This window comes from Oncorhynchus mykiss, chromosome 6 (assembly GCF_013265735.2).
Source record: "Oncorhynchus mykiss isolate Arlee chromosome 6, USDA_OmykA_1.1, whole genome shotgun sequence".
Classification (NCBI taxonomy): domain Eukaryota; kingdom Metazoa; phylum Chordata; class Actinopteri; order Salmoniformes; family Salmonidae; genus Oncorhynchus; species Oncorhynchus mykiss.
Window position 1 is genome coordinate 93,144,640 of NC_048570.1, and position 27,174 is coordinate 93,171,813.

A 27,174-nucleotide genomic window follows, 5' to 3' on the forward strand; every position below is an offset into this window, starting at 1 on the left:
TTTATTTAACTAAGCAAGTCAGTTAAGAATAAATTCTTATTTACAATGACGGCCTACACCGGCCAAACTTGGACGACGCTGGGCCAATTGTGCGCCGCCCTGTGGGACTCCCAATCACGACCTGTTGTGATACAGCCTGGAATCAAACCAGGGTGTCTGTAGTGACGCCTCAAGCACTGAGATGCAGTGTTTTAGACCACAGCTCCACTCCTACTTGTAATAGGAGTATTACTAGTGTTTTACTGGTTTAACAGAAGCACAGAAAACATTGGATTGAGTGAGTCACTTCATTGGTTATGACTCAACAGTTGGCACATTAGCAAGGTTGCTATTGAGCAATGCAAACGTCTGTTACATCCTATTTAGCTGTGAGCCAAAAAAGAAAGTTGGGTGCTTTCCCATAAAGACATGAATTTACCCATGAAGACATGAATTAACCCATGAAGACATGAATTTACCCATGAAGACATGAATTAACCCATGAAGACATGAATTAACCCATGAAGACATGAATTAACCCATGCCGGTCCGTGAAGTGTTGGAGTGTTTAAGGAAAGCTGACCACATGCAGCTACACACAGAGCACAACACAACATCTGTGTCCCCAATGGAACCCTATTCTTGGCACCCTATGGGTCCTGGTCAACGGTAGTGTACTATAAAGGGAATAGGGTTCCATTTGGAAGGTACACAAAGGCTCTGTTCCAGTATCCATAGTAACATAGTTCTTAGAATAAAGCAGAGTATTGGGGGCGGGGATTCTAAGAGGTAGACTAGAATGGACGTTAGAACACAGCCTAAAACTCTCTAAATGCTTTCAACACAGGAAGCGTGAAAAACACACAAAAAACATCAAGGTGAGGAAATATAGGATGATGTGTCAACATGACATGCAAGAGGTGGAGAGGCGGTGTGGGGGTGTGATGACACCAAGTGAGAGAAGAAAAATGTAGAGAAGTGATCCTGTAGTCAACATTGTATTTTGTGTTTCTACGATAAGATTGAGAAAACAAACTGTTTTGCTCATCAAAGAGTTGATTTTGAAAGTATTTTACATTTAGTAGTTAGTAAAAAAAAAAAAGTGTCTTCAGACTAGAAGGTTTGTTTTCAAATCTGTCACGGTTCATTTCTGTCTGAGAAGGGAGTGTTGAAAACAAGTCAAGAAACGGAACCCAAAGGAAGCCAGTGTGAATAGTCATACTGACATCAGACTCTAAGTAGAGACTCATGTTACCTGTCATACCACCACAGACCATACAGGACTCTCACTTCACATCACAGAGCCAACACAGTTATATCCGTCCACACACTGCACTTACAGACAGTCGACAACTTACTGGGTAAAACAGAAGGAGGAGTTTCTGGTAGGATGGCATGAAGCATGGAAACAGAACACAGTGGCAGACATGCTACATCAAGCACTGTGTAATACCGTGTGAGTCGGCATGGCAGAGTTAACAGAAAGGGGACAAATATGCTATGAAATACATCCTATGATGTTTCCTACATCCTGTATATGAAGAAATCCATTGAATCCTTTCTGGTTCTAATAAAAATCATTTTCTCTACAACTGTGGGCATGTGGTTAGGTGATAGGTGAATGACAAGGTGATGTGTATGGTGGTAAATTATATGGGACATCAGAAGTATCTTGAAGTTATGTGATTGATTGATTAATTGATACCGGGACATCAGTAGTACCTTGAAGTTATGTGATTGATTGATTGATTGATACCGGGACATCAGAAGTATCTTGAAGTTATGTGATTGATTGATTGATTGATTGATTGATTGATTGATTGATTGATTGATTGATTGATTGATTGATTGATTGATTGATTGATTGATTGATTGATTGATTGATTGATTGATTGATTGATTGATTGATTGATTGATTGATTGATTGATTGATTGATTGATTGATTGATTGATTGATTGATTGATTGATTGATTGATTGATTGATTGATTGATTGATTGATTGATTGATTGATTGATTGATTGATTGATTGATTGATTGATTGATTGATTGATTGATTGATTGATAGATAGATAGATAGATAGATAGATAGATAGATAGATAGATAGATAGATAGATAGATAGATAGATAGATAGATAGATAGATAGATAGATAGATAGATAGATAGATAGATAGATAGATAGATAGATAGATAGATAGATAGATAGATAGATAGATAGATAGATAGATAGATACCGGGACATCAGTAGTACCTTGAAGTTATGTGATTGATTGATTGATTGATAGATTGATAGATAGATACCGGGACATCAGTAGTACCTTGAAGTTATGTGATTGATTGATTGATTGATAGATTGATAGATAGATACCGGGACATCAATAGTACCTTGAAGTTATGTGATTGATTTGATTGATTGATAGATTGATAGATAGATACCGGGACATCAGTAGTACCTTGAAGGTGGGGCTCATGGGACTGAAGGGGCTGAAGGACTCGTCTCCCTCAATGCTGGAAATACTGAGGTTCTTCATCCTTCTCTCTGAAGCCGCCATCCTCCTACTCTCTATCCCGTCTTTCACCCTCTTCCTCTCCTCCTGCAGACGGAGAAATTACATTAGAACAACACACTCCTCTTCTTCTCCTCCTGCAGACGGATAAATTACATTAGAACAACACACATACACATACAGTGGGGTAAAACAATTATTTAGTCAGCCACCAATTGTGCAAGTTCTCCCACTTAAAAAGATGAGAGAGGCCTGTAATTTTCATCATAGGTACACTTCAACTATGACAGACAAAAAGAGAAGAAATAAAATCCAGAAAATCACATTGTAGGATTTTTAATGAATTTATTTGCAAATGATGGTGGAAAATAAGTATTTGGTCACCTACAAACAAGCAAGATATCTGGCTCTCACAGACCTGTAACTTCTTCTTAAGAGGCTCCTCTGTCCTCCACTCGTTACCTGTATTAATGGCACCTGTTTGAACTTGTTATCAGTCTAAAAGACACCTGACCACAACCTCAAACAGTCACACTCCAAACTCCACTATGGCCAAGACCAAAGAGCTGTCAAAGGACACCAGAAACAAAATTGTAGACCTGCACCAGGCTGGGAAGACTGAATGTGCAATAGGTAAGCAGCTTGGTTTGAAGAAATCAACTGTGGGAGCAATTATTAGGAAATGGAAGACATACAAGACCACTGATAATCTCCCTCGATCTGGGGCTCCACGCAAGATCTCACCCCGTGGGGTCAAAATGATCACAAGAACGGTGAGCAAATTTCCCAGAACTACACAGGGGGACCTAGTGAATGACATGCAGAGAGCTGGGACCAAAGTAACAAAGCCTACCATCAGTAACACACTACGCCGCCAGGGACTCAAATCCTGCAGTGTCAGACGTGTCCCCCTGCTTAAGCCAGTACATGTCCAGGCCCGTCTGAAGTTTGCTAGAGAGCATTTGGGTGATCCAGAAGAAGATTGGGAGAATGTCATATGGTCAGATGAAACCAAAATATAACTTTTTGGTAAAAACTAAACTCTTCGTGTTTGGAGGACAAAGAATGTTGAGTTGCATCCAAAGAACACCATACCTTCTGTGAAGCATGGGGGTGGAAACATCATGCTTTGGGGCTGTTTTTCTGCAAAGGGACCAGGACGACTGATCCGTGTAAAGGAAAGAATGAATGGGGCCATGTATCGTGAGATTTTGAGTGAAAACCTCCTTCTATCAGCAAGGGCATTGAAGATGAAACGTGGCTGGGTCTTTCAGCATGACAATGATCCCAAACACACCGCCGGCAATGAAGGAGTGGCTTCGTAAGAAGCATTTCAAGGTCCTGGAGTGGCCTAGCCAGTCTCCAGATCTCAACCCCATAGAAAATCTTTGGAGGGAGTTAAAAGTCCGTGTTGCCCAGCAACACCCAGAACATCACTGCTCTAGAGGAGATCTGCATGGAGGAATGGGCCAAAATACCAGCAACAGTGTGTGAAAACCTTGTGAAGACTTACAGAAAACGTTTGACTGTCATTGACTGTCATTGCCAACAAAGGGTATATAGGTTAGGTTTCTTCCTAGGTTTTGGCCTTTCTAGGGAGTTTTTCCTAGCCACCGTGCTTCTACACCTGCATTGCTTGCTGTTTGGGGCTTTAGGCTGGGTTTCTGTACAGCACTTTGAGATATCAGCTGATGTACGAAGGGCTATATAAATAAATTTGATTTGATATAACAAAGTATTGAGATAAACTTTTGTTATTGACCAAATACTTATTTTCCACCAGAATATGCAAATAAATTCATTAAAAATCCTACAATGTGATTTTCTGGATTTTTTTCTCATTTTGTCTGTCATAGTTGAAGTGAACCTATGATGAAAACTACAGGCCTCTCTCATCTTTTTAAGTGGGAGAACTTGCACAATTGGTGGCTGACTAAATCATTTTTTGCCCCACTGTACATGAGCCTGAACTGACCTCTGTCGTGCATGTTGTGCATTATAATGCATTATAACGCATTATGTCAGAGCTCACAAGGTGTTAGAAAAGTGCTAACAATGCATTATGAAGAGGGTGTTCATAGGAAGTGTTACCAACATGCAGCGACATGCATATACACAGACACAGATAGTGTACATACCAGTCTCAGAGTAGGAGTGCTGGTCTAGGATCTGACCCCCCCTGTTCATTCATTATAACGGACCCAGGTCTCACCTCCTCCTGCTCCTGTCTGTGCTGCTCCTCTTTCTCTCTCTGGTGCTCCTCCTCCTCCCTGGCTCTGCGTTTCTCCTCTCTCCTGCGGTTCAACTCCTCCATCTCCTCCTGGTCCTCCTGCTGTCTCTGTCTCAGCTGTTCCAGGGTGCCCTGTCCCTGGCCTGGTGCCTTCTCTGTCTCCAGCTGCCCCCCGGGAACCTCTCCATCCACCTCCTCCTGTCTCTGCCCTCCCAAGCTGCCACTACGACTAGAGGAGAGGAGAGGAGAGGAGAGGAGAGGAGAGGAGAGGAGAGGAGAGGAGAGGAGAGGAGAGGAGAGGAGAGGATGAAAGTAAAGTCCAAAGTTAGAGGACAGGTTGGAGGAAGCTGCTCCGTCTCTCACTATGATCAAACTGCATTATAAATGTAACACCTTCTAATATCTCCACTGCTGTAGTTACGAACTACTTTGGACAGGTCTCATCTCATCAATCCACAAGATTCCCTCAGTGTGCTTTGAAATGTTTACCTGTCTCCTTCAGTGACAAACAAGGAAGAAGTACGTGTCTCATCCATCTCTTTCGGTGTCTCATCCATCTCTTTCTGTGTCTCATCCATGTCTTTTGGTGCCTCGTCCAAGACTATCTGTGTCTCAACCATGTCTTTCGGGGTGTCATCCATCTCTTTCTGTGTCTCATCCATGTCTTTTGGTGTCTCGTCCAAGACTATCTGTGTCTCAACCATGTCTTTCGGGGTGTCATCCATCTCTTTCTGTGTCTCCTCCATGACTATCTGTGTCTCAGTCATGTCTATCTGTGTCTCAGCCATCTCTATCTGTGTCTCTAGCTGTGTCTCAGCCATGTCTTCCTGTGTCTCATCCAAGACTATCTGTGTCTCAGTCATGACTATCTGTGTCTCAGCCATGTCTTCCTGTGTCTCATCCAAGACTATCTGTGTCTCATCCATGACTATCTGTGTCTCAGCCATCTCTATCTGTGTCTCTAGCTGTGTCTCAACACCCGATAGTAGCTCACTCTTAAGGCTTGGTTAAATTAAGGAAGGATGTTGAGCTAGCCCATACAGGAAGTGATGAGAGTCACTGATCTTGTCATGCCTCTTTTTCAGTTCAGTATGAAGTAGGAACTGATAGATGCTTTACAGAAGTTATTATTCTCTCTCTACAAGCGATCACCCATACATTTTAATTTGATCGCCGTGTTGCAGGAGAGCTTTCCTGCAACGCAGGAAATGTAAAACGTCTAGTTTATTTTAAGGTTTAAAAAGGCTTCTGAAGTTTGTAATTTCCCCTTAACAATTTCAGACTTGATTTATCCTTACGAATGATGTATCAACTTCTTCAAAAATGTCCATTAATAATAATCCACCCTATAATTCACATTTCCTGTTGCTGCGGGATTATTTTCCTGCTGTAGAAAACTGGCTCAAATGAAGATCCTCCATCTGTAGCAGGAAGATGAGACTGAAACCAAGGAAACTATAAATAAAGAAACTCAGACAGCTTCAGTCTTTGTGTTGAGTTCTCCTCCTCTTTAAATTGAATTTGGACATTACAATAGTGAGATCTGGCCCCAGTCTGAATCGGTGTCCAAAATGGCACCCTATTCCCTTGATAGTGCACTACTTTAGACCAACCAAATGGCACCCTATTCCTGTTATAGTGCACTACTTTAGACCAACCAAATGGCACCCTATTCCTGTTATAGTGCACTACTTTAGACCAACCAAATGGCACCCTATTCCCTTGATAGTGCACTACTTTAGACCAACCAAATGGCACCCTATTCCCTTGATAGTGCACTACTTTAGACCAACCAAATGGCACCCTATTCCCTTGATAGTGCACTACTTTAGACCAACCAAATGGCACCCTATTCCCTTGATAGTGCACTACTTTAGACCAACCAAATGGCACCCTATTCCCTTGATAGTGCACTACTTTAGACCAACCAAATGGAACCCTATTCCCTTGATAGTGCACTACTTTAGACCAACCAAATGGAACCCTATTCCCGTTATAGTGGACCACTTTAGGCCAGCCAAATGCACCCTAATCCCTTGATAGTGCACTACTTTAGACCAGCCAAATGGCACCCAATTCCCGTTATAGTGCACTACTTTAGGCCAACCAAATGGCACCCTATTCCCGTTATAGTGTACTACTTTATACCAGACAAATGGCACCCTATTCCCATTATAGTGCACTACTTTAGGCCAACCAAATGGCACCCTATTCCCGTTATAGTGTACTACTTTATACCAGACAAATGGCACCCAATTCCCGTTATAGTGCACTACTTTAGGCCAACCAAATGGCACCCTATTCCCGTTATAGTGTACTACTTTATACCAGACAAATGGAACCCTATTCCCGTTATAGTGGACCACTTTAGGCCAGCCAAATGCACCCTAATCCCTTGATAGTGCACTACTTTAGACCAGCCAAATGGCACCCAATTCCCGTTATAGTGCACTACTTTAGGCCAACCAAATGGCACCCTATTCCCGTTATAGTGTACTACTTTATACCAGACAAATGGCACCCTATTCCCATTATAGTGCACTACTTTTGGCCAGATGAGGCTCTATTTAAGGATTCGAGCGCCATTTTGGACACACATATAGACTATTTTAGGTGTGTTACCTTGGAGACAGTTTCCCTGCAACTAGGTATGAGGTCACTTCCGCCCCAGCTGCTTCCCCGTTGCTGTTGACGTGTCTCATGACTTTAGAGGTGTAGGAGATCTTCAGCTCAGATTTCTTCTTCTCCACGACCTAAAAACAAAACAGAGCATTCAGAAGAACACTTTATGGTCCAATTTGAGTTTTGCCATCAAACGTCATTGGCGGTCAAGTTTGGCATCACAGCCCAAACATCAGCTTTCCCCTCTGTGCCCTGCCGTGAATAAAGACGACAGTGTGACTTGAGTGATGATTGGATACAGCACGGCATATACACAATCGTAACTCTACCTTGTCATCTGTTACTCTTCTTGAAGTGTCTTGTGTCTTGTTGCTGGCTCTTCGTTCCCACTCTACCTCCTTCTCCTCCCTCTCCTCGGGCCCAGGTCCAGGACGTGTCTTCAAGCAGGGTCTGATTGGGGAGGCTCTGTTTAGCCTGAGCATCTGGGGCTGCTGCTGCTGCTGGGGGTGATGCTGCTGGGGTTGATGCTGCTGGGGCTGATTCTGCTGCTGCTGGGGGTGATGCTGCTGGGGTTGATGCTGCTGCTGGGGGTGATGCTGCTGGGGTTCATGCTGCTGGGACTGATTCTGCTGCTGCTGGGGCTGATGGTCCTCCGAGGACTCCTGTTCCTCCAGGTGGCGCTGTCTGCGTTTCTCCAACCTCTGGGTCCAGTCACTGAAGCCCTCGTCCTCCTCCAGAGCCAACTGGCAGCCACTAGCCTTCAGTTCACTCTCACACCTGAAGAGACAGGTACAATTGTTAATAACAAGTCAAACCTAAAGGTGATCCAGTCATTTCTAACTGTTTAACAGATATCTATCTTGCCACTACAGAAATATAGTGCTGTATTCAACATTTCCTTCAAGAGTAATGACATCTAAGGACAGGGTTATCCAGGCCGAGAGATGGCCAGGTCGACCCTCGAAAAAGACAGACAATACTTACAGCCTTCAACACTTCAACCTAATGCATTGTCAACTGAATTCAAAACAGACTAATTCGGCTAAATTCCTAACTGTTTATTAACACAGTGTAAAAAATCATTAGTTCTGCTAACTCCCGTTGCCTAGAACCGTTGTAGTAAACCCAACTCAAAGTATATCAGTTCTGCTAACTCCCGATGTGTAGAACCGCTGTAGTAAACCCAACTCAAAGTATATCAGTTCAGCTAACTCCCGTTGTGTAGAACCGCTGTAGTAAACCCAACTCAAAGTATATCAGTTCTGCTAACTCCCGTTGCCTAGAACCATTGTAGTAAACCCAACTCAAAGTATATCAGTTCTGCTAACTCCCGTTGCCTAGAACCATTGTAGGAAACCCAACTCAAAGTATATCAGTTCTGCTAACTCCCAATGCCTAGAACCGTTTTTAGTAAACCCTACTCAAAGTATATCAGTCCTGCTAACTCCCATTGTCTAGAACCATTGTAGTAAACCCAACTCAAAGTATATCAGTTCTGCTAACTCCCGATGCCTAGAACCGTTGTAGTAAACCCTACTCAAAGTATATCAGTTCTGCTAACTCCCGTTGCCTAGAACCGTTGTAGTAAATCCAACTCAAAGTATATCAGTTCTGCTAAGTCCCAATGCCTAGAACCGTTGTAGTAAACCCAACTCAAAGTATATCAGTTCTGCTAACTCCCGATGCCTAGAACCGTTGTAGTAAACCCTACTCAAAGTATATCAGTTCTGCTAACTCCCGTTGCCTAGAACCGTTGTAGTAAACCCAACTCAAAGTATATCAGTTCTGCTAACTCCCGATGCCTAGAACTGTTTTTAGTAAACCCAACTCAAAGTATATCAGTTCTGCTAACTCCCGATGCCTAGAACCATTGTAGTAAACCCAACTAAAAGTATATCAGTTCTGCTAACTCCCGTTGACAAGAACCATTGTAGGAAACCCAACTCAAAGTATATCAGTTCTGCTAACTCCCGTTGTGTAGAACCGTTGTAGTAAACCCTACTCAAAGTATATCAGTTCTGCTAACTCCCGTTGTCTAGAACCATTGTAGTAAACCCTACTCAAAGTATATCAGTTCTGCTAACTCCCGATGCCTAGAACCGTTTTTAGTAAACCCAACTCAAAGTATATCAGTTCTGCTAACTCCTGTTGTCTAGAACCATTGTAGTAAACCCTACTCAAAGTATATCAGTTCTGCTAACTCCCGTTGTCTAGAACCATTGTAGTAAACCCTACTCAAAGTATATCAGTTCTGCTAACTCCCGATGCCTAGAACCGTTTTTAGTAAACCCAACTCAAAGTATATCAGTTCTGCTAACTCCTGTTGTCTAGAACCATTGTAGTAAACCCAACTCAAAGTATATCAGTTCTGCTAACTCCCGTTGTCTAGAACCATTGTAGTAAACCCTACTCAAAGTATATCAGTTCTGCTAACTCCCGATGCCTAGAACGGTTTTTAGTAAACCCAACTCAAAGTATATCAGTTCTGCTAACTCCCGTTGTCTAGAACCATTGTAGTAAACCCTACTCAAAGTATATCAGTTCTGCTAACTCCCGTTGCCTAGAACCGTTGTAGTAAACCCAACTCAAAGTATATCAGTTCTGCTAACTCCCGTTGCCTAGAACCGTTGTAGTAAACCCTACTCAAAGTATATCAGTTCTGCTAACTCCCGTTGTGTAGAACCGTTGTAGTAAACCCAACTCAAAGTATATCAGTTCTGCTAACTCCCGTTGCCTAGAACCGTTGTAGTAAACCCTACTCAAAGTATATCAGTTCTGCTAACTCCCGTTGTGTAGAACCGTTGTAGTAAACCCAACTCAAAGTATATCAGTTCTGCTAACTCCCGATGCCTAGAACCATTGTAGTAAACCCAACTCAAAGTATATCAGTTCTGCTAACTCCCGATGCCTAGAACCGTTGTAGTAAACCCAACTCAAAGTATATCAGTTCTGCTAACTCCCGTTGTCTAGAACCGTTGTAGTAAACCCTACTCAAAGTATATCAGTTCTGCTAACTCCCGTTGCCTAGAACCGTTGTAGTAAACCCAATTCAAAGTATATCAGTTCTGCTAACTCCCGTTGTCTAGAACCGTTGTAGTAAACCCAATTCAAAGCATATCAGTTCTGCTAACTCCCGTTGCCTAGAACCGTTGTAGTAAACCCAACTCAAAGTATATCAGTTCTGCTAACTCCCGTTGCCTAGAACCATTGTAGTAAACCCAATTCAAAGTATATCAGTTCTGCTAACTCCCGTTGCCTAGAACCGTTGTAGTAAACCCAACTCAAAGTATATTAGTTCTGCTAACTCCCGTTGCCTAGAACCGTTGTAGTAAACCCAACTCAAAGTATATCAGTTCTGCTAACTCCCGTTGCCTAGAACCGTTGTAGTAAACCCAACTCAAAGTATATCAGTTCTGCTAACTCCCGTTGCCTAGAACCGTTGTAGGAAACCCAACTCAAAGTATATCAGTTCTGCTAACTCCCGTTGCCTAGAACCATTGTAGGAAACCCAACTCAAAGTATATCAGTTCTGCTAACTCCCAATGCCTAGAACCGTTTTTAGTAAACCCTACTCAAAGTATATCAGTCCTGCTAACTCCCATTGTCTAGAACCGTTGTAGTAAACCCAACTCAAAGTATATCAGTTCTGCTAACTCCCGATGCCTAGAACCGTTGTAGTAAACCCTACTCAAAGTATATCAGTTCTGCTAACTCCCGTTGCCTAGAACCGTTGTAGTAAATCCAACTCAAAGTATATCAGTTCTGCTAAGTCCCAATGCCTAGAACCGTTGTAGTAAACCCAACTCAAAGTATATCAGTTCTGCTAACTCCCGATGCCTAGAACCGTTGTAGTAAACCCTACTCAAAGTATATCAGTTCTGCTAACTCCCGTTGCCTAGAACCGTTGTAGTAAACCCAACTCAAAGTATATCAGTTCTGCTAACTCCCGTTGCCTAGAACCATTGTAGTAAACCCAATTCAAAGTATATCAGTTCTGCTAACTCCCGTTGCCTAGAACCGTTGTAGTAAACCCAACTCAAAGTATATTAGTTCTGCTAACTCCCGTTGCCTAGAACCGTTGTAGTAAACCCAACTCAAAGTATATCAGTTCTGCTAACTCCCGTTGCCTAGAACCATTGTAGTAAACCCAACTAAAAGTATATCAGTTCTGCTAACTCCCGTTGACAAGAACCATTGTAGGAAACCCAACTCAAAGTATATCAGTTCTGCTAACTCCCGTTGTGTAGAACCGTTGTAGTAAACCCTACTCAAAGTATATCAGTTCTGCTAACTCCCGTTGTCTAGAACCATTGTAGTAAACCCTACTCAAAGTATATCAGTTCTGCTAACTCCCGATGCCTAGAACCGTTTTTAGTAAACCCAACTCAAAGTATATCAGTTCTGCTAACTCCTGTTGTCTAGAACCATTGTAGTAAACCCTACTCAAAGTATATCAGTTCTGCTAACTCCCGTTGTCTAGAACCATTGTAGTAAACCCTACTCAAAGTATATCAGTTCTGCTAACTCCCGTTGCCTAGAACCGTTGTAGTAAACCCTACTCAAAGTATATCAGTTCTGCTAACTCCCGTTGTGTAGAACCGTTGTAGTAAACCCAACTCAAAGTATATCAGTTCTGCTAACTCCCGTTGCCTAGAACCGTTGTAGTAAACCCTACTCAAAGTATATCAGTTCTGCTAACTCCCGTTGTGTAGAACCGTTGTAGTAAACCCAACTCAAAGTATATCAGTTCTGCTAACTCCCGATGCCTAGAACCATTGTAGTAAACCCAACTCAAAGTATATCAGTTCTGCTAACTCCCGATGCCTAGAACCGTTGTAGTAAACCCAACTCAAAGTATATCAGTTCTGCTAACTCCCGTTGTCTAGAACCGTTGTAGTAAACCCTACTCAAAGTATATCAGTTCTGCTAACTCCCGTTGCCTAGAACCGTTGTAGTAAACCCAATTCAAAGTATATCAGTTCTGCTAACTCCCGTTGTCTAGAACCGTTGTAGTAAACCCAATTCAAAGCATATCAGTTCTGCTAACTCCCGTTGCCTAGAACCGTTGTAGTAAACCCAACTCAAAGTATATTAGTTCTGCTAACTCCCGTTGCCTAGAACCGTTGTAGTAAACCCAACTCAAAGTATATCAGTTCTGCTAACTCCCGTTGCCTAGAACCGTTGTAGTAAACCCAACTCAAAGTATATCAGTTCTGCTAACTCCCGTTGCCTAGAACCGTTGTAGTAAACCCAACTCAAAGTATATCAGTTCTGCTAACTCCCGTTGCCTAGAACCGTTGTAGGAAACCCAACTCAAAGTATATCAGTTCTGCTAACTCCCGTTGCCTAGAACCGTTGTAGTAAACCCAACTCAAAGTATATCAGTTCTGCTAACTCCCGTTGCCTAGAACCGTTGTAGTAAACCCAACTCAAAGTATATCAGTTCTGCTAACTCCCGTTGCCTAGAACCGTTGTAGTAAACCCAACTCAAAGTATATCAGTTCTGCTAACTCCCGTTGCCTAGAACCGTTGTAGTAAACCCAACTCAAAGTATATCAGTTCTGCTAACTCCCGTTGCCTAGAACCGTTGTAGTAAACCCAACTCAAAGTATATCAGTTCTGCTAACTCCCGTTGCCTAGAACCGTTGTAGTAAACCCAACTCAAAGTATATCAGTTCTGCTAACTCCCGTTGCCTAGAACCGTTGTAGGAAACCCAACTCAAAGTATATCAGTTCTGCTAACTCCCGTTGTGTAGAACCGTTGTAGTAAACCCTACTCAAAGTATATCAGTTCTGCTAACTCCCGTTGTCTAGAACCATTGTAGTAAACCCTACTCAAAGTATATCAGTTCTGCTAACTCCCGATGCCTAGAACCGTTTTTAGTAAACCCAACTCAAAGTATATCAGTTCTGCTAACTCCTGTTGTCTAGAACCATTGTAGTAAACCCTACTCAAAGTATATCAGTTCTGCTAACTCCCGTTGTCTAGAACCATTGTAGTAAACCCTACTCAAAGTATATCAGTTCTGCTAACTCCCGATGCCTAGAACCGTTTTTAGTAAACCCAACTCAAAGTATATCAGTTCTGCTAACTCCTGTTGTCTAGAACCATTGTAGTAAACCCAACTCAAAGTATATCAGTTCTGCTAACTCCCGTTGTCTAGAACCATTGTAGTAAACCCTACTCAAAGTATATCAGTTCTGCTAACTCCCGATGCCTAGAACGGTTTTTAGTAAACCCAACTCAAAGTATATCAGTTCTGCTAACTCCCGTTGTCTAGAACCATTGTAGTAAACCCTACTCAAAGTATATCAGTTCTGCTAACTCCCGTTGCCTAGAACCGTTGTAGTAAACCCAACTCAAAGTATATCAGTTCTGCTAACTCCCGTTGCCTAGAACCGTTGTAGTAAACCCTACTCAAAGTATATCAGTTCTGCTAACTCCCGTTGTGTAGAACCGTTGTAGTAAACCCAACTCAAAGTATATCAGTTCTGCTAACTCCCGTTGCCTAGAACCGTTGTAGTAAACCCTACTCAAAGTATATCAGTTCTGCTAACTCCCGTTGTGTAGAACCGTTGTAGTAAACCCAACTCAAAGTATATCAGTTCTGCTAACTCCCGTTGCCTAGAACCATTGTAGTAAACCCAACTCAAAGTATATCAGTTCTGCTAACTCCCGATGCCTAGAACCGTTGTAGTAAACCCAACTCAAAGTATATCAGTTCTGCTAACTCCCGTTGTCTAGAACCGTTGTAGTAAACCCTACTCAAAGTATATCAGTTCTGCTAACTCCCGTTGCCTAGAACCGTTGTAGTAAACCCAATTCAAAGTATATCAGTTCTGCTAACTCCCGTTGTCTAGAACCGTTGTAGTAAACCCAATTCAAAGCATATCAGTTCTGCTAACTCCCGTTGCCTAGAACCGTTGTAGTAAACCCAACTCAAAGTATATCAGTTCTGCTAACTCCCGTTGCCTAGAACCATTGTAGTAAACCCAATTCAAAGTATATCAGTTCTGCTAACTCCCGTTGCCTAGAACCGTTGTAGTAAACCCAACTCAAAGTATATTAGTTCTGCTAACTCCCGTTGCCTAGAACCGTTGTAGTAAACCCAACTCAAAGTATATCAGTTCTGCTAACTCCCGTTGCCTAGAACCGTTGTAGTAAACCCAACTCAAAGTATATCAGTTCTGCTAACTCCCGTTGCCTAGAACCGTTGTAGTAAACCCAACTCAAAGTATATCAGTTCTGCTAACTCCCGTTGCCTAGAACCGTTGTAGGAAACCCAACTCAAAGTATATCAGTTCTGCTAACTCCCGTTGCCTAGAACCGTTGTAGTAAACCCAACTCAAAGTATATCAGTTCTGCTAACTCCCGTTGCCTAGAACCGTTGTAGTAAACCCAACTCAAAGTATATCAGTTCTGCTAACTCCCGTTGCCTAGAACCGTTGTAGTAAACCCAACTCAAAGTATATCAGTTCTGCTAACTCCCGTTGCCTAGAACCGTTGTAGGAAACCCAACTCAAAGTATATCAGTTCTGCTAACTCCCGTTGCCTAGAACCGTTTTTAGTAAACCCAACTCAAAGTATATCAGTTCTGCTAACTCCCGTTGCCTAGAACCGTTGTAGTAAACCCTACTCAAAGTATATCAGTTCTGCTAACTCCCGTTGTGTAGAACCATTGTAGTAAACCCAACTCAAAGTATATCAGTTCTGCTAACTCCCGATGCCTAGAACCATTGTAGTAAACCCAACTCAAAGTATATCAGTTCTGCTAACTCCCGTTGTGTAGAACCGTTGTAGTAAACCCAACTCAAAGTATATCAGTTCTGCTAAGTCCCGTTGCCTAGAACCGTTGTAGTAAACCCAACTCAAAGTATATCAGTTCTGCTAACTCCCGTTGTGTAGAACCGTTGTAGTAAACCCAACTCAAAGTATATCAGTTCTGCTAAGTCCCGTTGCCTAGAACCGTTGTAGTAAACCCAACTCAAAGTATATCAGTTCTGCTAACTCCCGTTGCCTAGAACCATTGTAGGAAACCCAACTCAAAGTATATCAGTTCTGCTAACTCCCGTTGCCTAGAACCGTTGTAGTAAACCCAACTCAAAGTATATCAGTTCTGCTAACTCCCGTTGCCTAGAACCGTTGTAGTAAACCCAACTCAAAGTATATCAGTTCTGCTAACTCCCGTTGCCTAGAACCGTTTTTAGTAAACCCTACTCAAAGTATATCAGTTCTGCTAACTCCCGTTGCCTAGAACCGTTGTAGTAAACCCTACTCAAAGTATATCAGTTCTGCTAACTCCCGTTGTGTAGAACCATTGTAGTAAACCCAACTCAAAGTATATCAGTTCTGCTAACTCCCGATGCCTAGAACCATTGTAGTAAACCCAACTCAAAGTATATCAGTTCTGCTAACTCCCGTTGTGTAGAACCGTTGTAGTAAACCCAACTCAAAGTATATCAGTTCTGCTAAGTCCCGTTGCCTAGAACCGTTGTAGTAAACCCAACTCAAAGTATATCAGTTCTGCTAACTCCCGTTGTGTAGAACCGTTGTAGTAAACCCAACTCAAAGTATATCAGTTCTGCTAACTCCCGTTGCCTAGAACCGTTGTAGTAAACCCAACTCAAAGTATATCAGTTCTGCTAACTCCCGTTGCCTAGAACCGTTGTAGTAAACCCAACTCAAAGTATATCAGTTCTGCTAACTCCCGTTGCCTAGAACCGTTTTTAGTAAACCCTACTCAAAGTATATCAGTTCTGCTAACTCCCGTTGCCTAGAACCGTTGTAGTAAACCCTACTCAAAGTATATCAGTTCTGCTAACTCCCGTTGCCTAGAACCGTTGTAGTAAACCCAACTCAAAGTATATCAGTTCTGCTAACTCCCGATGCCTAGAACCGTTGTAGGAAACCCAACTCAAAGTATATCAGTTCTGCTAAATCCCGTTGCCTAGAACCGTTGTAGTAAACCCAACTCAAAGGATATCAGTTCTGCTAACTCCCAATGCCTAGAACCGTTGTAGTAAACCCTACTCAAAGTATATCAGTTCTGCTAACTCCCGATGCCTAGAACCGTTTGTAGTAAACCCAACTCAAAGTATATCAGTTCTGCTAACTCCCGTTGCCTAGAACCGTTTTTAGTAAACCCAACTCAAAGTATATCAGTTCTGCTAACTCCCATTGCCTAGAACCGTTGTAGTAAACCCTACTCAAAGTATATCAGTTCTGCTAACTCCCGTTGTGTAGAACCATTGTAGTAAACCCAACTCAAAGTATATCAGTTCTGCTAACTCCCGATGCCTAGAACCATTGTAGTAAACCCAACTCAAAGTATATCAGTTCTGATAACTCCCGTTGCCTAGAACCGTTTTTAGTAAACCCAACTCAAAGTATATCAGTTCTGCTAAGTCCCGTTGCCTAGAACCGTTGTAGTAAACCCAACTCAAAGTATATCAGTTCTGCTAACTCCCGTTGCCTAGAACCGTTGTAGTAAACCCAACTCAAAGTATATCAGTTCTGCTAACTCCCGTTGCCTAGAACCGTTGTAGTAAACCCAACTCAAAGTATATCAGTTCTGCTAACTCCCGTTGCCTAGAACCGTTGTAGTAAACCCAACTCAAAGTATATCAGTTCTGCTAACTCCCGTTGCCTAGAACCGTTGTAGTAAACCCAACTCAAAGTATATCAGTTCTGCTAACTCCCGTTGCCTAGAACCGTTGTAGGAAACCCAACTCAAAGTATATCAGTTCTGCTAACTCCCGTTGCCTAGAACCGTTTTTAGTAAACCCAACTCAAAGTATATCAGTTCTGCTAACTCCCGTTGCCTAGAACCGTTGTAGTAAACCCTACTCAAAGTATATCAGTTCTGCTAACTCCCGTTGTGTAGAACCATTGTAGTAAACCCAACTCAAAGTATATCAGTTCTGCTAACTCCCGATGCCTAGAACCATTGTAGTAAACCCAACTCAAAGTATATCAGTTCTGCTAACTCCCGTTGTGTAGAACCGTTGTAGTAAACCCAACTCAAAGTATATCAGTTCTGCTAAGTCCCGTTGCCTAGAACCGTTGTAGTAAACCCAACTCAAAGTATATCAGTTCTGCTAACTCCCGTTGTGTAGAACCGTTGTAGTAAACCCAACTCAAAGTATATCAGTTCTGCTAAGTCCCGTTGCCTAGAACCGTTGTAGTAAACCCAACTCAAAGTATATCAGTTCTGCTAACTCCCGTTGCCTAGAACCATTGTAGGAAACCCAACTCAAAGTATATCAGTTCTGCTAACTCCCGTTGCCTAGAACCGTTGTAGTAAACCCAACTCAAAGTATATCAGTTCTGCTAACTCCCATTGCCTAGAACCGTTGTAGTAAACCCAACTCAAAGTATATCAGTTCTGCTAACTCCCGTTGCCTAGAACCGTTTTTAGTAAACCCTACTCAAAGTATATCAGTTCTGCTAACTCCCGTTGCCTAGAACCGTTGTAGTAAACCCTACTCAAAGTATATCAGTTCTGCTAACTCCCGTTGTGTAGAACCATTGTAGTAAACCCAACTCAAAGTATATCAGTTCTGCTAACTCCCGATGCCTAGAACCATTGTAGTAAACCCAACTCAAAGTATATCAGTTCTGCTAACTCCCGTTGTGTAGAACCGTTGTAGTAAACCCAACTCAAAGTATATCAGTTCTGCTAAGTCCCGTTGCCTAGAACCGTTGTAGTAAACCCAACTCAAAGTATATCAGTTCTGCTAACTCCCGTTGTGTAGAACCGTTGTAGTAAACCCAACTCAAAGTATATCAGTTCTGCTAAGTCCCGTTGCCTAGAACCGTTGTAGTAAACCCAACTCAAAGTATATCAGTTCTGCTAACTCCCGTTGCCTAGAACCATTGTAGGAAACCCAACTCAAAGTATATCAGTTCTGCTAACTCCCGTTGCCTAGAACCGTTGTAGTAAACCCAACTCAAAGTATATCAGTTCTGCTAACTCCCATTGCCTAGAACCATTGTAGGAAACCCAACTCAAAGTATATCAGTTCTGCTAACTCCCGTTGCCTAGAACCGTTGTAGTAAACCCAACTCAAAGTATATCAGTTCTGCTAACTCCCGTTGCCTAGAACCGTTGTAGTAAACCCAACTCAAAGTATATCAGTTCTGCTAACTCCCGTTGCCTAGAACCGTTTTTAGTAAACCCTACTCAAAGTATATCAGTTCTGCTAACTCCCGTTGCCTAGAACCGTTGTAGTAAACCCTACTCAAAGTATATCAGTTCTGCTAACTCCCGTTGCCTAGAACCGTTGTAGTAAACCCAACTCAAAGTATATCAGTTCTGCTAACTCCCGATGCCTAGAACCGTTGTAGGAAACCCAACTCAAAGTATATCAGTTCTGCTAAATCCCGTTGCCTAGAACCGTTGTAGTAAACCCAACTCAAAGTATATCAGTTCTGCTAACTCCCGTTGCCTAGAACCGTTGTAGTAAACCCAACTCAAAGTATATCAGTTCTGCTAACTCCCGTTGCCTAGAACCATTGTAGTAAACCCTACTCAAAGTATATCAGTTCTGCTAACTCCCGTTGCCTAGAACCGTTGTAGTAAACCCTACTCAAAGTATATCAGTTCTGCTAACTCCCGTTGCCTAGAACCGTTGTAGTAAACCCTACTCAAAGTATATCAGTTCTGCTAACTCCCGTTGTCTAGAACCATTGTAGTAAACCCTACTCAAAGTATATCAGTTCTGCTAACTCCCAATGCCTAGAACCGTTGTAGTAAACCCAACTCAAAGTATATCAGTTCTGCTAACTCCCGTTGTCTAGAACCGTTGTAGTAAACCCAACTCAAAGGATATCAGTTCTGCTAACTCCCAATGCCTAGAACCGTTGTAGTAAACCCTACTCAAAGTATATCAGTTCTGCTAACTCCCGATGCCTAGAACCGTTTGTAGTAAACCCAACTCAAAGTATATCAGTTCTGCTAACTCCCGTTGCCTAGAACCGTTTTTAGTAAACCCAACTCAAAGTATATCAGTTCTGCTAACTCCCATTGCCTAGAACCGTTGTAGTAAACCCTACTCAAAGTATATCAGTTCTGCTAACTCCCGTTGTGTAGAACCATTGTAGTAAACCCAACTCAAAGTATATCAGTTCTGCTAACTCCCGATGCCTAGAACCATTGTAGTAAACCCAACTCAAAGTATATCAGTTCTGCTAACTCCCGTTGCCTAGAACCGTTTTTAGTAAACCCAACTCAAAGTATATCAGTTCTGCTAAGTCCCGTTGCCTAGAACCGTTGTAGTAAACCCAACTCAAAGTATATCAGTTCTGCTAACTCCCGTTGTGTAGAACCGTTGTAGTAAACCCAACTCAAAGTATATCAGTTCTGCTAAGTCCCGTTGCCTAGAACCGTTGTAGTAAACCCAACTCAAAGTATATCAGTTCTGCTAACTCCCGTTGCCTAGAACCATTGTAGGAAACCCAACTCAAAGTATATCAGTTCTGCTAACTCCCGTTGCCTAGAACCGTTGTAGTAAACCCAACTCAAAGTATATCAGTTCTGCTAACTCCCGTTGCCTAGAACCGTTGTAGTAAACCCAACTCAAAGTATATCAGTTCTGCTAACTCCCGTTGCCTAGAACCGTTTTTAGTAAACCCTACTCAAAGTATATCAGTTCTGCTAACTCCCGTTGCCTAGAACCGTTGTAGTAAACCCTACTCAAAGTATATCAGTTCTGCTAACTCCCGTTGCCTAGAACCGTTGTAGTAAACCCAACTCAAAGTATATCAGTTCTGCTAACTCCCGATGCCTAGAACCGTTGTAGGAAACCCAACTCAAAGTATATCAGTTCTGCTAACTCCCGTTGCCTAGAACCGTTGTAGTAAACCCAACTCAAAGTATATCAGTTCTGCTAACTCCCGTTGCCTAGAACCGTTGTAGTAAACCCAACTCAAAGTATATCAGTTCTGCTAACTCCCGTTGCCTAGAACCGTTTTTAGTAAACCCTACTCAAAGTATATCAGTTCTGCTAACTCCCGTTGCCTAGAACCGTTGTAGTAAACCCAACTCAAAGTATATCAGTTCTGCTAACTCCCGTTGCCTAGAACCATTGTAGTAAACCCTACTCAAAGTATATCAGTTCTGCTAACTCCCGTTGCCTAGAACCGTTGTAGTAAACCCTACTCAAAGTATATCAGTTCTGCTAACTCCCGTTGCCTAGAACCGTTGTAGTAAACCCTACTCAAAGTATATCAGTTCTGCTAACTCCCGTTGTCTAGAACCATTGTAGTAAACCCTACTCAAAGTATATCAGTTCTGCTAACTCCCAATGCCTAGAACCGTTGTAGTAAACCCAACTCAAAGTATATCAGTTCTGCTAACTCCCGTTGTCTAGAACCGTTGTAGTAAACCCAACTCAAAGGATATCAGTTCTGCTAACTCCCAATGCCTAGAACCGTTGTAGTAAACCCTACTCAAAGTATATCAGTTCTGCTAACTCCCGATGCCTAGAACCGTTTGTAGTAAACCCAACTCAAAGTATATCAGTTCTGCTAACTCCCGTTGCCTAGAACCGTTTTTAGTAAACCCAACTCAAAGTATATCAGTTCTGCTAACTCCCATTGCCTAGAACCGTTGTAGTAAACCCTACTCAAAGTATATCAGTTCTGCTAACTCCCGTTGTGTAGAACCATTGTAGTAAACCCAACTCAAAGTATATCAGTTCTGCTAACTCCCGATGCCTAGAACCATTGTAGTAAACCCAACTCAAAGTATATCAGTTCTGCTAACTCCCGTTGCCTAGAACCGTTTTTAGTAAACCCAACTCAAAGTATATCAGTTCTGCTAAGTCCCGTTGCCTAGAACCGTTGTAGTAAACCCAACTCAAAGTATATCAGTTCTGCTAACTCCCGTTGTGTAGAACCGTTGTAGTAAACCCAACTCAAAGTATATCAGTTCTGCTAAGTCCCGTTGCCTAGAACCGTTGTAGTAAACCCAACTCAAAGTATATCAGTTCTGCTAACTCCCGTTGCCTAGAACCATTGTAGGAAACCCAACTCAAAGTATATCAGTTCTGCTAACTCCCGTTGCCTAGAACCGTTGTAGTAAACCCAACTCAAAGTATATCAGTTCTGCTAACTCCCGTTGCCTAGAACCGTTGTAGTAAACCCAACTCAAAGTATATCAGTTCTGCTAACTCCCGTTGCCTAGAACCGTTTTTAGTAAACCCTACTCAAAGTATATCAGTTCTGCTAACTCCCGTTGCCTAGAACCGTTGTAGTAAACCCTACTCAAAGTATATCAGTTCTGCTAACTCCCGTTGCCTAGAACCGTTGTAGTAAACCCAACTCAAAGTATATCAGTTCTGCTAACTCCCGATGCCTAGAACCGTTGTAGGAAACCCAACTCAAAGTATATCAGTTCTGCTAACTCCCGTTGCCTAGAACCGTTGTAGTAAACCCAACTCAAAGTATATCAGTTCTGCTAACTCCCGTTGCCTAGAACCGTTGTAGTAAACCCAACTCAAAGTATATCAGTTCTGCTAACTCCCGTTGCCTAGAACCGTTTTTAGTAAACCCTACTCAAAGTATATCAGTTCTGCTAACTCCCGTTGCCTAGAACCGTTGTAGTAAACCCTACTCAAAGTATATCAGTTCTGCTAACTCCCGTTGCCTAGAACCGTTGTAGTAAACCCAACTCAAAGTATATCAGTTCTGCTAACTCCCGATGCCTAGAACCGTTGTAGGAAACCCAACTCAAAGTATATCAGTTCTGCTAACTCCCGTTGCCTAGAACCGTTGTAGTAAACCCAACTCAAAGTATATCAGTTCTGCTAACTCCCGTTGCCTAGAACCGTTGTAGTAAACCCAACTCAAAGAATATCAGTTCTGCTAACTCCCGTTGCCTAGAACCATTGTAGTAAACCCTACTCAAAGTATATCAGTTCTGCTAACTCCCGTTGCCTAGAACCGTTGTAGTAAACCCTACTCAAAGTATATCAGTTCTGCTAACTCCCGTTGCCTAGAACCGTTGTAGTAAACCCTACTCAAAGTATATCAGTTCTGCTAACTCCCGTTGTCTAGAACCATTGTAGTAAACCCTACTCAAAGTATATCAGTTCTGCTAACTCCCAATGCCTAGAACCGTTGTAGTAAACCCAACTAAAAGTATATCAGTTCTGCTAACTCCCGTTGTCTAGAACCGTTGTAGTAAACCCAACTCAAAGTATATCAGTTCTGCTAACTCCCAATGCCTAGAACCGTTGTAGTAAACCCTACTCAAAGTATATCAGTTCTGCTAACTCCCGATGCCTAGAACCGTTTGTAGTAAACCCAACTCAAAGTATATCAGTTCTGCTAACTCCCGATGCCTAGAACCGTTTTTAGTAAACCCAACTCAAAGTATATCAGTTCTGCTAACTCCCGATGCCTAGAACCGTTGTAGTAAACCCAACTCAAAGTATATCAGTATTCAAAACGTAAAGTGACATCAGCACCCATGTGGTTATCTTTAGAAGATGTACATACTAAAATGTTTTGTGTTTTGTTCACTATTTTCCATTAAATTAAGTTTTCCCCATTAAATAAATTTTTCCATTAAATTAAGTATTCTGAATTAAAACGATTGAATTAACTTGAACATGAATATTTGTTGTAGTGAACATAAAAAGATGCAGGTTCCATCTATTAAATTTAAAAAAAAACTTAATTATTCATTTTTGTCAAGTTGAAGTAGTAAGTGGTTCAGATTAGTAATTTTCAGTGGTCGTGTCTTAATGTTTAATAATGTTTTATGCGTTTGATGATTTTAACTCACCTTAACAGTCATTGTTGAACACAGAGCTCATTCCTCTAGCAGTAACTGGAGGTAGAGATGTAACCAGTCATTGTTGAACACAGGGCTCATTCCTCTATCAGTAACTGGAGGTAGAGATGTAACCAGTCATTGTTGAACACAGTGCTCATTCCTCTAGCAGTAACTGGAGGTAGAGTTGTAACCAGTCATTGTTGAACACAGGGCTCATTCCTCTAGTAGTAACTGGAGGTTGAGATGTAACCAGTCATTGTTGAACACAGTGCTCATTCCTCTATCAGTAACTGGAGGTAGAGATGTAACCAGTCATTGTTGAACACAGTGCTCATTCCTCTAGCAGTAACTGGAGGTAGAGATGTAACCAGTCATTGTTGAACACATCGCTCATTCCTCTATCAGTAACTGGAGGTATAAATGTAACCAGTCATTGTTGAACACAGTGCTCATTCCTCTAGTAGTAACTGGAGGTAGAGCTGTAAACCAGTCATTGTTGAACACAGTGCTCATTCCTCTAGTAGTAACAGGAGGTAGAGCTGTAAACCAGTCATTGTTGAACACAGTGCTCATTCCTCTAGTAGTAACTGGAGGTAGAGCTGTAAACCAGTCATTGTTGAACACAGCGCTCATTCCTCTAGCAGTAACTGGAGGTAGAGCTGTAAACCAGTCATTGTTGAACACAGTGCTCATTCCTCTAGTAGTAACTGGAGGTAGAGCTGTAAACCAGTCATTGTTGAACACAGTGCTCATTCCTCTAGTAGTAACAGGAGGTAGAGCTGTAAACCAGTCATTGTTGAACACAGTGCTCATTCCTCTAGTAGTAACAGGAGGTATAGATGTAACCAGTCATTGTTGAACACAGTGCTCATTCCTCTAGCAGTAACTGGAGGTAGAGCTGTAAACCAGTCATTGTTGAACACAGTGCTCATTCCTCTAGTAGTAACTGGAGGTAGAGATGTAACCAGTACAGGAAGCTGCATTGTACAGTGAAGAGGCGACTCCGGGATGCTGGCCTTCTAGGCAGAGTTCCTCTCCATCTTAATTAATCTTGTGTTTTTATTGGCCAGTCTGAGATATGGTTTTTTCTTTGCAACTCTGCCTGAAAGGCCAGCATCCCGGAGTCGCCTCTTCACTGTTGACGTTGAGACTTGTGTTTTGCGGCTACTATTTAATGAAGCTGCCAGTTGAGGACTTGTGAGGTGTCTGTTTCTCAAACTAGACCCTCTATTGTACTTGTCCTCTTGCTTAGTTATGCACCGGGGCCTCCCACTCCTCTTTCTATTCTGTTTAGAGACAGTTTGCGCTGTTCTGTGAAAGGAGTAGTACACAGCATTGTCTTCAGCAAAGTCTTCAGTTTCTTGGAAATGTCTTGCAACAACAAGAATAGATCAAGAATAGAGTGATGAGTTTCAGAAGAAGGTTCTCTGTTTCTGGCCATTTGGAGCCTGCAATCGAACCCACAAATGTTGATGCTCCAGATACTCAACTAGTCTAAAGAAGGTCCGTTTTATTGCTTCTTTAATCAGAACAACAGTTTTCAGCTGTGCTAACATAATTGCAAATGGGTTTTGTAATGATCAATTCGCCTTTTAAAATTATAAACTTGGATTAGCTAACACAACGTGCCATTGGAACACAGGAGTGATGGTTGCTGTTAATGGGTCTCTGTATGTCTTTGTAGATATTCCATAAAAAATCTGCCATTTCCAGCTACAATAGTCATTTACAACATTAACAATGTCTACAGTGTATTTCTTATCAATTTGATGTTATTTTAATGGACAATTGTTTTTCTTAGCGACCCCAAACTTTTGAACGGTAGTGTACATATTAGACAACTGTTTTTAGAAATATGATTTTTTCTTCATAGTTTGTTACGTATGACATCCATCTTGAAGCCAATAGTTGATTGTCTGCCTCACCTCAAGGGCACCAAAACATCAGGTGGCTAAACGTGCTAGCTGCTAACCACTGTGAAAACAATCAGGTGGCTTCTGCAATATTGTTAGCGGTCAGCACAATGTTGAAAGGGGAAAAGACAGAGGGGGTCAGGTACTGTAGAGAGGTCAGGGGACAGGCAGCGGTCACAGGAAGTGAATCTTTACAGCCAAACACCTGCAGTCAGCCTACAGCAGCCGAGTGTGTGTGTGTGTGTGTGTGTGTGTGTGTGTGTGTGTGTGTGTGTGTGTGTGTGTGTGTGTGTGTGTGTGTGTGTGTGTGTGTGTGTGTGTGTGTGTGTGTGTGCGTGCGTGTGTCAAATCAAATTGTATTTGTCACATGCGCCAAATACAACAGGTATTATTAATTCACCTTACAATGAAATGCTTACTTACAAGCCCTTAACCAACTATGCAGTTTTAAGAAAAACACAAAAAAAGTAAGAGATAAGACAAACAAATAATTAAAGAGCAGCAGTAAATAACAATAGTGAGACTGTATATAGGAGACTGTATATAGGGGGCTGTATATAGGGGACTGTATATAGGGGACTGTATATAGGGGACTGTATATAGGGGACTGTATATAGGGGACTGTATATAGGGGACTGTATATAGGGGACTGTATATAGGGGGCTGTATATAGGGGGCTGTATATAGGGGACTGTATATAGGGGACTGTATATAGGGGGCACCGGTACAGTCAATGTCAATGTGCGGGGGCACCGGTGTCGAGGTAATATGTACATTTAGGTAGAGTTACTAAAGTGACTATGCATAGATAATAACAGAGAGTAGCAGCAGCATGGGGGGTGGGGGGGAGATGGGGCGTACACACTACCCTCTATAGTGCCTTGAGGTCGGAGGCCGTGCAGTTGCCATACTAGGCAGTCGTCAGGATGCTCTCAATGGTGCAGCTGTAGAACCTTTTGAGGATCTGAGGACCCATGCCAAATCTTTTCAGTCTCCCGAAGGGGAATAGGTTTTGTCGTACCCTCTTCACCTTTGTCTTGGTGTGTTTGGACCATGTTAGTTTGTTGGTGATATGGAAGCCAAGGAACTTAAAGCTCTCAACCTGCTCCACTACAGCCCCGTCGATGACAATTCTCTTCCCTCTGGTTGCACATTTTTACATGCTGGTAGAAATGAGGTAAAACTGATTTAAATTTCCCTGCATTAAAGTCCCCGGCCACTAGGAGCGCCGCCTCTGGATGAGCGTTTTCCTGTTTGCTTCAGTTTAGCCCAGCAGATGACAGGTGTTAGCCAGACCCCAGGGCCTTTGGCTCAGCGTCATGGCAACGGGACACACATGTACTGTGGCCATGGAAACATACACAAAACTGAACGACCGACCTCGCTGCCAACGGAACGGACGCCACTGCTGCATCCTGTTTCCTCTGAGTGAGCTATGGGCTGTATCCCAAATGGCACCCATTTCCCTAAATAGTGCACTACTTTAGACCAGAGCCCTATTCACCATATAGTGCACTACTTTTCACCAGAGCCCTATGTAGTAGTGCACTACTTTAGACCAGAGCCCGATGTAGTCGTGCACTACTTTTCACCAGAGCCCTATGTAGTAGTGCACTACACAGGGGATAGGGTTCCCTTTGGGACGAAGGCAGGCTCTCTTCCTGTTGCCCCGGCCTTCTGTCATTTCTCGTTTCTCATTGTTGCAACAAAGCAAAAATAAATATAGTTTAGGTTGATTTATTAATGTGCTGCATAGAAGTGCATTAAAACATTAACAAGTAGCATAATAACATAATAACATTAACAAGTAGAATAATAACAGTTATTCTACCTGGAACCAAAAACGGTTTCCACCTGGAACTAAAAAGGGTTCCGCCTGGAACTAAAAAGGGTTCCACCTGGAACTATAAAGGGTTCCACCTGGAACTAAAAAGGGTTCCACCTGGAACTATAAAGGGTTCCACCTGGAACTATAAAGGGTTCCACCTGGAACTATAAAGGGTTCCACCTGGAACTATAAAGGGTTCCACCTGGATCTATAAAGGGTTCCACCTGGAACTATAAAGGGTTCCACCTGGAACTATAAAGGGTTCCACCTGCAACTAAAAAGGGTTCCACCTGGAACTATAAAGGGTTCCAC

At 42.3% G+C, this 27,174-nt stretch overlaps 1 protein-coding gene across 5 annotated transcripts in view; it reads right to left on the reverse strand.

Annotated features, from left to right (window-relative positions):
- LOC110516876 (caldesmon, smooth muscle) overlaps nt 1-27,174 on the reverse strand; it is an 87,539-nt gene that overhangs the window by 33,131 nt on the left and 27,234 nt on the right. For 4 of the 5 annotated variants that reach the window (XM_036981593.1, XM_036981595.1, XM_036981592.1 and 1 more), the window contains exons 3-6: nt 7,669-8,116; nt 7,340-7,470; nt 4,700-4,946; nt 2,434-2,574 (exon numbers count right to left, since the gene is read on the reverse strand). In XM_036981593.1, coding sequence (XP_036837488.1) covers nt 2,434-2,574; nt 4,700-4,946; nt 7,340-7,470; nt 7,669-8,116 — 967 coding nt within the window. Of the gene's footprint in view, nt 1-2,433; nt 2,575-4,699; nt 4,947-5,206; nt 5,761-7,339; nt 7,471-7,668; nt 8,117-27,174 lie in introns of those variants that run through there. The other variant, XM_036981597.1, reaches the window with a different exon arrangement.